Source organism: Phaethon lepturus, unplaced genomic scaffold, assembly GCF_000687285.1.
Source record: "Phaethon lepturus isolate BGI_N335 unplaced genomic scaffold, ASM68728v1 scaffold44065, whole genome shotgun sequence".
NCBI classification, from domain to species: Eukaryota; Metazoa; Chordata; class Aves; order Phaethontiformes; family Phaethontidae; genus Phaethon; species Phaethon lepturus.
In genome coordinates this window covers 19,263-28,237 of record NW_010542151.1, presented here as the reverse complement: position 1 = coordinate 28,237, position 8,975 = coordinate 19,263, and the positions used below count along the sequence as shown (strand labels likewise).

The following is an 8,975-nucleotide window of genomic DNA, read 5'->3' as shown; positions in this document are numbered from 1 at the left end:
CCAAAATAGTGGTATCTTGAAGATTCTCCTTTCCTCTTAATTCTTAAAGGCTGCTTAATATAACCCACCCCAAATAATCCATAGTTAAGGCAAGAGACACATGGTGTACAGATACATCCAAAAGAAGACATTCATTCTAATATAAAATGAATAGCATTGTATTAACGTTTATTTCTAATTACAAGAAACAGAATATCAGTCCCTTATTTGTACAAAAATACCTGAAAGATTACAATTAGGTTCACAAGCCAAAAAGCTATTTACAGTATGAAGCAAAGCATATTGAATAAAGGTTTTGTCTCTTAAGTTAATACCTTTTGCATTCCCTGAAACTTTAAACTTTATTCCATTTTACAGTCACTAAATCTTGCATTGTGACAATATAATTTACGATAAGCAAGTCTTGCCACTGGAAAGGTGCATTGATTGGTCAAACTGTCAGGTATTTAGTGCAGAAAAGATAAGACAAAACATCTAAACTGAGGCACGTGTTTCTTCAAGATTAATTAACAAATAAAAAGTTTTTTGTACTTTAACACCTATCGTAACATAACTTAACTAGTAACCTCATTACCAAAATGGTTTGGCATTTTCCTTCTCAACATATTCAAGATTGCTACATGAAGTATTTATTTAGAAAATAAAATCACAGGCAAAAAGATAAAAATTCAACAGGCTCCAAAACAACCCTGAGCATCCCCTTTACATTCATGTCATTTAAATACAAAAATAAGAGTCAAATGTCCTTCAGTCCTTGGTATTCTGAGCTGGCAGCCAGCTGAATCTGTTGGAAAACTAAGGTGGTATTGACTGTTTTCCAGCAGAAAGAAGACAAAGCAGTGATCTGCTTAAGTAAGATTGTTGCCACTTTGAAGGTGGTCACTTTCTCAAAACAGCTCACTTTAGCTGGGAAAAGTACAAAATACTAAGTCAACCATCTACATACAAAAATCATGATTCATAGTCAAACTTTTATTCTCAATTTAAATAAGATGCAAGTTTTTGTGTTTTTTTTCATAAATATGAAACACTGCAAATACTATCTGCCTACTGGGAAAAATGCATGGTTGTCACTAAGCTATGTAAACAGAAAAACTTAAAACTACAGCATAAATGGTCTTATTAAACTGGTAATCTAGTCAATACAAGTATTATTTTTCTCCTAATAGGGGCCAAATAGAAGCATGCAAAGTGAAGTCAGACTTAAGTTAGCTTAATTTCAAGGTTTTAAAATACATTGTCTAGAAAGCAGGAACACTCATTTCACTATGTACAATTAAAAAAAAAAAAAGGCTTCTACTAAAAACAAAATCAAGTTTCTTCATTTTTAATATCTAGACATTAAATGGAAAAAAAATACTAAATGTGTTCTGTAAACTAAAATACAGTGTTTCTATACCATTGACATAGTTATAAGCTGATATGGACGACTCAGGCAGGTTATGGTTTGTCTTAAGCTATTCTCAACACTACATGAAGACCTAAAGATGTAGGATTGGTTTTCCTTCTTTACCCTTACAGACGGCTAGGATTTCAAACCCAGTGGCAAATATTAGTACGGATGAACTAGCCTGCGTAAATCATTTACCATCTTAAGAATGCTCTGTTCTGCACTACGCTCTGCAAGTTCCCAGGGTGGAATACTTCTCACGGTGGCTGACTGCATGAAGTACTGGGAAGTTAATTCACTAACAGTTCCTGCACCAACCGCGTTGCTGAAGGAATGGTATTTGCAGTTGGAGGATCAAGGTGGGACTTGTCTAACTTTAATACTGATTTATCATCAGAAAGAGTTATTGTGTAAACATTAAATAATTGATTTAAACATTAACAATAAAGTAGTTCTGATGACAAACCAGCACCACAGCAGGATACATGCTTATCTGCCACAGGTACTGGCGTGCTTTAATGTGTATGACACAGAGATCACCAGTTACCTCGATGGATGACATTGCTGGCAGCTAGTTCACAATCAAATGTGTTTCCATTCCCAGTATGTTCTTTCTCACCATGTAAACTTCCATGGCCCTACAGAAAGCCAAAGGGGTACAGCAACTTTTCATGTCCTATTCCCCAGGAAAGCTTTGTGTCACTGCAGCTTTACTGTATGGAAAGAGCTCTTTGAAACAGTATGAGAATTCAAGGAGCTATAAAGCTAAAAACACTGGTTTGTTTTTTGCTGTTTTTTTTTGTTGGATTTATTTATTTATTTATTTATTTTGTCATACTAAGACTACCCGCAAAAGAATCTTCTCACAAAAAATGGTGGTTTCAAATACAAGTGTAGTCATTCAGTTCATTCAGTCCTATTCTATTTAGTAACAGTAAGTTTCCTCAGGAAAACAGTCAAAAGGCTGTAAAAAACAAACCACCACTCCAATAATAAAAATTTGTGCATAGAATCTAACACAGTCTTTGCATGACTGGATGCCACTAATATGCCATCAACATACTACAGCCATAATGCTACAAGTCAACATTTTTAAGAGTACATATATGATGGTATGTTCTTTTAGAATTTGTATCCTCATTGCTTCTTCAAACACAGCTGCAGATCATCGAACCTCAGGTCTCCAGAGAAGTTTTGAGACACGCGCACACGCGCGCACACACACACACACTTCTCTTGATTTTCTTCTAGATCCTTTTAGGCTGAAGCATTCCATACATTTTAGGGTGCAGATTAATACCCAACTCCTGCATGAATTTTAAAAGCCACATCAGCTCCTAATATAGGCTGCATACAATATCCGAAACAAAGTAGGAGTGCAAAAAAAGTGATCAATACAAAAAGTAAACACACTAGTCTTAATTGTCAAGATTATTCCAGGGCAAGAGTTCTTTTCAAAGATTTCTCTTCACACTTGTTCCTGTTAAGTGGCCCAGCCAAGATAATTTCCAGTTTTGTTTCAAATTTACTCATGGTTTTACATACCCTCCCCCCATTTTTGGGATGCTGGGACACTCAGCAGCAATCACTCTTAGGTGTTAGACAAACCAGCAATCTTGGTCTGTTGGCACCTGTCGAATCCATCCCTTTCAGAGTCCCAAGGTGCATAATATTTTTATTTATTTTTACCAACTTACAAATCTGCCAATTCCCCAGTGTCAACGTTCTCTTACAATTACTCTTCTAGCAAATCCAGTCTTCAGTGAAGAGTCAGATTTGAGGTCATAAGGCCACTCGGATGCAGTGGTGTTTGAGTTTGCAGGGCAAGACTCCTTTGTTTAGTTGATAGAATTCAACAAGCTGGATTAGATCACTGAATTTGGTGTTCCCATCATCCAGGCTGAAAAATATCTGTCCATCATCTTCACACTGGGGAAACAAAACATCCTTTTCAAGTTAGACTGCACATGAAGAGATGCAAGTGTAGAACAAGATGCAGAACAAGTGTGTGGTGTAAGATAAAGGATGGGCACTGCCCAAACAACCTGGCGCCCAGAGATCTTCATGAAACCATGCACAGCACTAGGAAAGAACGTACGTTAACCCAGCTTGAAATGTTTTGTTTATGAGAGTGAAAGCTCAAGGGCAGAGTAATTGAAAGTGGTAGAGATGGCACTGGCCTTCATTACATAAAACAAAAATATCCCAAAAACATTTCTTAGCTGTTTGTAAAATTGGCAGGTGAAGCAAGGGAGGAGGGTTTGGACCAATAAAGAGGCCTACACGATCTTAAACTTCTGATGCTCTTTTTGATCAAGATAAAAATCAAATAGGTTCTCGACATCTCAGTGTAACGTTATTTTAAGCTCCATGTTCTTGGATAACCTCCAGAATAAAACTTTTTAAAGTTTCCCTAAGTTATTCTGCATTTGCCTAAGTGACAAGGAGACAACTGCCGCTGTTGTTGCTGTCAGTCACAGAGAACAAGTTCTGTGCATTACTTCTATACCTAAGTGACTTACCCTAGTATTCCAGGCAATGTTAACAAAGAAATCTAATCAGACATTTGACAGTTCTAAAGAATACTTGCTAATATATTTGCTAATGGAAACATCCCTGTTAATTACATCAGTAATTAATAAGAGGTCTCTTCAGATGCTGGCAAAGCTTTATGACTTAAAATTCTTTCTTTTGTGATCAGTATGAAAAATAATCTACTTACCGGCAAGATTTGAAAATGCTTTATTTTTTGATGATGGCACAGCGTAAGTACAAATGCCTTTGGATTGCTTTGGCTGTCCCGGAGAAGAAATAGTCTAGGAGAGAACATTTTTAAGTACACACTGAATATCACAATCTATTTCTTCATACATAATCAGAACTACCAAGTCATTTTGTGCTATTGCCTAACTCTTCTTTAGTTACACTAACAGGCGATTCCGTAACTGGCAATTTGCTTACAATTTTTATACCATGGCTATGCAACATTAATAGATGAAGAAACAAGAAGTGAAAGATATATGACAGTAGTTCTTCCCCTATGAACGTATGTATGAGGCTTTTTTTAAGGGTCTCTCTAACTGAGCTTTCCATTACTGATAGGTACTCTCATGAAGACAATGTTCTCATTTAACTCCAAAGCAAACCTGGATTTCTGTAGATAGAAAAGTAATACACAAGAACATGTTCCCATTCTCCAGTATCTTGCATCAATTTACAGAAATCCAGTGTTAGCAAAATTACGTTTAAGTTAAATGGCTGAAATTGCACAGAAGTAGCTCGACACTTTCTTAAAACAACTTATCAGTTAAGTAACACCCACATTCCGATGACGGGGAAAACACACACTGATTTTTCCTCTAAAAAACAGTCACAGTATTTTTCCTTCAGCACCACTGGAAAACAATATACTTTAGGAGCATATCTAGCAACATTGTGCACTATGTAACTGTCACTCTTCAGTTGACCCACAAAATTGAAGTCCTAACTCAAATGGTTAACACATACTTAGAAGAGGAGAAAAAAATCTAGTCAAAAAATGTTTCCTCCCCTTGACATTTATGAACTAAGGAAGGAGAACCTCTCATGCCACAGGAAACAAGAATATACCTTTGGCATAAGGCAGCGCTAATCACTAGTGGATTTGTGAGATGGCCAAGCACAGTACTGGGGCAGGCCTCAAGCCCTCTTAATTGCTAACCACTAAGCCAGGAGCACACTTCCAAGGCTGAGTTGCAAGAAATGCTTGTAGTCTTGTAAACCCAAAAGAACTTACTCCAGCTCCTCAGAACCAATTCAGAAATGTCAATACCACAAAAATGCAACCATCGTAACCAGGGTCAGTCCAATACCCAGAGACAGGCATGTCTTGCCACCACTGGAAACCGTGCGTGGTATTTGAACATTCCTTTTTAGTCCTAGCAAGACCAGATGTGTGGAAAAGGGACCAAAGACTTTACACATTAGGATCCATTTGAGGGAGAAAGATCTTACCTGCCCTGTGATTAATAGAGTTCATGCAGGTAATCTCTAAACTATCTTTCCTCTAGCCATTTCAGATAATGCATGGTATCATAAGCTGGTGGCACAAAGCAAAGCTCAGCACAACTGATCCTACAAGTGTTTACTCAACCTCTGGCAAGCAACAGGCTATCCACACAAAAAATAACTATAAAGACAGATGCATCCTTAACAATAGCTTGAAGAAACAAATGATAGCAGTATCACCTCCATATAGACATTGCTGAACATCTTACATGAGCCATCAGAAGACTGTTAACTTTCTACATTTTTTGTTCAAGAACACACAGAGCAGGAAAACAAAGGCAAGACTTTTCTGTCCTGAAAACCATGACCCTTAGATGTCAGAGCACATAGGCAACATGGTTCTTTTGCCACTGCTGACTGAGGTCCCTACAGCCAAACTAACCAGTCTTCCCCTTCTACAGTGAATAAGCTGGCTAGGCACAAATGTAACACTGCCTCAAATTAACACATTTATGAAAACCCCAAGAAGAATGGGCCACTAGATTCCTAAGGCAACAAGTCAAAATGAGCCCAAAATTGTAAAGAGGATCTGTAGCGTGAGAGAACCAGAAACCCAACAAGTCAGCAGTGCTCCTTTGCTTTCTCAGCCTCTCTCCTCTGTTTGACCTGCCAAGCTAAAACCCAATAGCTTTAGCCCAGCAAAAAACACAAACCAATAAAAAAACACTGCTTGATGAATATGTACATGGACTAGGAATTTCTATTTCTCTAATGTATTTCATCCTTCACAAAGATTAGTGATGTTCTTGAATCAGAAAATGCCGAAGAAAGGTTTGAACTTGACTGTCTCCTGAGAAGCCAACATGGAAGTTTCTACCTTAACCCTGACAGCAGTGAGAGTAGTGAGCTGAAGGCAACCATGCTCTTCCCATCCTACAAATAAAGAATTGCTGAATGCAGTTTAAGCAACTTCCCTTGAATAACCGTAACTACATATAAATAAGGGAAACAGAGATGCTTAGAATAATACTTAAATCTCAACTACAGACATCTTAAGAGGGCGCTGGAACAGGTACATTCATTTCTTTACTCTAGAACAGAAATAAATAGTGAGAAATCATCATTAACTGCTCTGATTCATGCAAAGAGCACAAATGGCTGATTATAAACTTGTGGGCAAATGGCTAGGTACAGATTTGCCTGAAAAGTATGTCCTCAATGCAGATTACCCGAATTAATTATTTTCAAATTCTAACATCCTCTAAAACTTGATTGATTCTGTTGGAAAAAAGAAGCAAGTTTAAGTGTATTCTCCATATTTTATTTTTCAAATTAAGAGTTAGAACCCACTCCTACAAACACATACTCTGTCTTTTTGAAATCCAGGCAGGTTATAATGGGACTACTCAAGAATCAGGTTACTTAGAAGTGTTCACAAACCTGTGAACCCTTACAGCAGAAGTTCTGTTCTTGTCTATAACGCTTACCATCATATCATAAATAATATGCAACTGGAATACCTACCCATCTACAAGTCCTTGCTGCTTAATAATCCTGTGAGATTCTTCTCTAGAGATTCTGCCGTGAAACCAGTGCTGTGTCCTATGAATAACTGGAGTCAAAAGGGAAAAGAGGGAAAGACAGGACAGTTAAAAACAGTAACATGTGCAACAGTTTTTTCCACACACTAATTATTTAAACATTTTAAAAGTGGGTACAGTTTTGTTACAGAATATAAATTTTTTTTCATTAATCAATATAAAAAATGAATCAATGTGAAAAAAAATGCACCAGCTGTTGCATCTACTTAACATAGGAAGTAGACAAGCATTACCTCCATGTATGTGCTGATTTGCAGATGTATGATTAGGTTAACAAGGGGTATCTCTTAAAGTACTGCCTTTTCATAGTTTCTTGAAAACGTTGGGACTAAGCTCTTAGAACACAATGTATGAGCTAGCAAGTTACAACCAAGTCCCTTTAACTCCTGAATACTGAAAAGACTTTGCCTTGTGCTTTCAAGTGTGGGGTTACCCCAAAATATTTTTGTCTATTTTTTTATTGTTTTTCAAATGGTATTTTTAAATTCTGTTCAACAGAATAGAAAAAGAGAACAGCTGTGTTTCCTCTAAGAAGTCCAGGATATTAATACACAATTTCCTATTATTTTAATAAACTTACAATCTCAAAGAGCTGTTCAGGACTCACATTACAGGCATCCATATTTTACCTTATTCAGTTATGGCATCATTTTTACTCTTTAAAGACTAACACATCACCCTGGCTCTCCTTGTCTAAAATGAATAATTGACTTCTGGATTGTTTTAAATGGAAACATTTATGGACTCTCAATTTTCATAAAATGTTAGTCTCAAAAGATTAAAATTGAAGAAAAGCTTGAGCATGCCTTCAAAAGAAAGCAAGTTTCTTCTACTATGTATGGGTAAGCATGTTAATGACACAGAAGCTACTGATAAACATCAACATAGTAATTGACATCAAGGCATTGATACTACATGATTGCACTCTATCTCTGTCCCTACATGAAATGTAACTTTTGTTTACCCACAGAGGCCTCTTATACTATGCTTACAAAACGGCAGAATTTACCTGTACTCAGAGTGGAAGGATGGAGTGGACTTTGGCTACCCAGGATGTTCATTCTTGTGCTACGTTTCTATAGAGAAAATGAATTACCGTTAAATCCACACTAAAGCCTCAACAGAAGAGAATTAGTGCACATGCAATACAGATTTAATTTACAGGAAACTGGGGGCTGGGCAAGTTTAATGCAAGGATGAGAGAAAGAAATGCAACTTTGAAGGGGGCTAATCTACAAGCAGCAGCTCATTTCAGTTGGCTTAAAACACAAGCCAGATGTTAATGATGAAAGCTCAGTATCTAAAAAAAAAAAAAAAAAAAAAGAAAGAAAGAAAAAGAAAGAAAAAATGACAGAAAGAAAGAAAAGTCTGATATGTTTCTGCTCAGGCAAAACACCAGGCACTCAGTAAATCAAGCAGTATTTCCCTCCCGTACATAAAGCACCAGGTAGTGCTTCAGTAATGACTCCTATTCCCTAAGAGACGAGCATGTGGGAAAACTTGTACTGCAGCTGTCTGTCCACAAGACACTATAAACAAGTTACATCAGTTTTCATTGCAAGAGGTCCTGCCTCTTGTATATTCTGCAATTAAACTTACTGGGAGCAAGCCATTAGTCAGAGCCCCAGCCTCTTCCATGTGGGGAAGCATTTAATTTGACATATTCCTCCTCAGAGACTGGTTTTGCAAACTGGCAGTAAAGTTCTGGTGGGTCTGCTTTCCCCCTCAACTTTCCTCTGGACACTAGGGGGACAGAGAAGCAGTGGTAGAAGGTTGTTGTGAATGTGACAGTTTTGCTAAAGATGGATATTGACTTTCAGATCTGCATGCTTGCAGTGTGATTGCTTCAGGTCGGAGCTAAGCTAGACTGTGACCAGCACTGCACTAACATCATAGCACACTCTGTGTTTCGGCTCTCAACAGACACTTACTAATTACAAAAATAGAAAAGAAGAGAAGATAGCTACCCTCCAAGCATGTCCTTCTTCCAAGGCAGC

At 37.4% G+C, this 8,975-nt stretch overlaps 1 protein-coding gene across 1 annotated transcript in view; it reads right to left on the bottom strand.

Annotated features, from left to right (window-relative positions):
* Positions 1-2,534: 2,534 nt before the first annotated feature.
* Positions 2,535-8,975, bottom strand: part of LOC104621448 (growth factor receptor-bound protein 10-like) — a 25,606-nt gene continuing 19,165 nt past the window's right edge. Inside the window, 5 exon segments of the mRNA XM_010287938.1 lie at positions 2,535-3,319; positions 4,113-4,206; positions 6,902-6,989; positions 7,988-8,054; positions 8,946-8,975. The exon segment at positions 8,946-8,975 is cut by the window's right edge and continues 30 nt beyond it. Coding sequence (XP_010286240.1) covers positions 3,173-3,319; positions 4,113-4,206; positions 6,902-6,989; positions 7,988-8,054; positions 8,946-8,975 — 426 coding nt within the window. The 3' untranslated portion in view covers positions 2,535-3,172.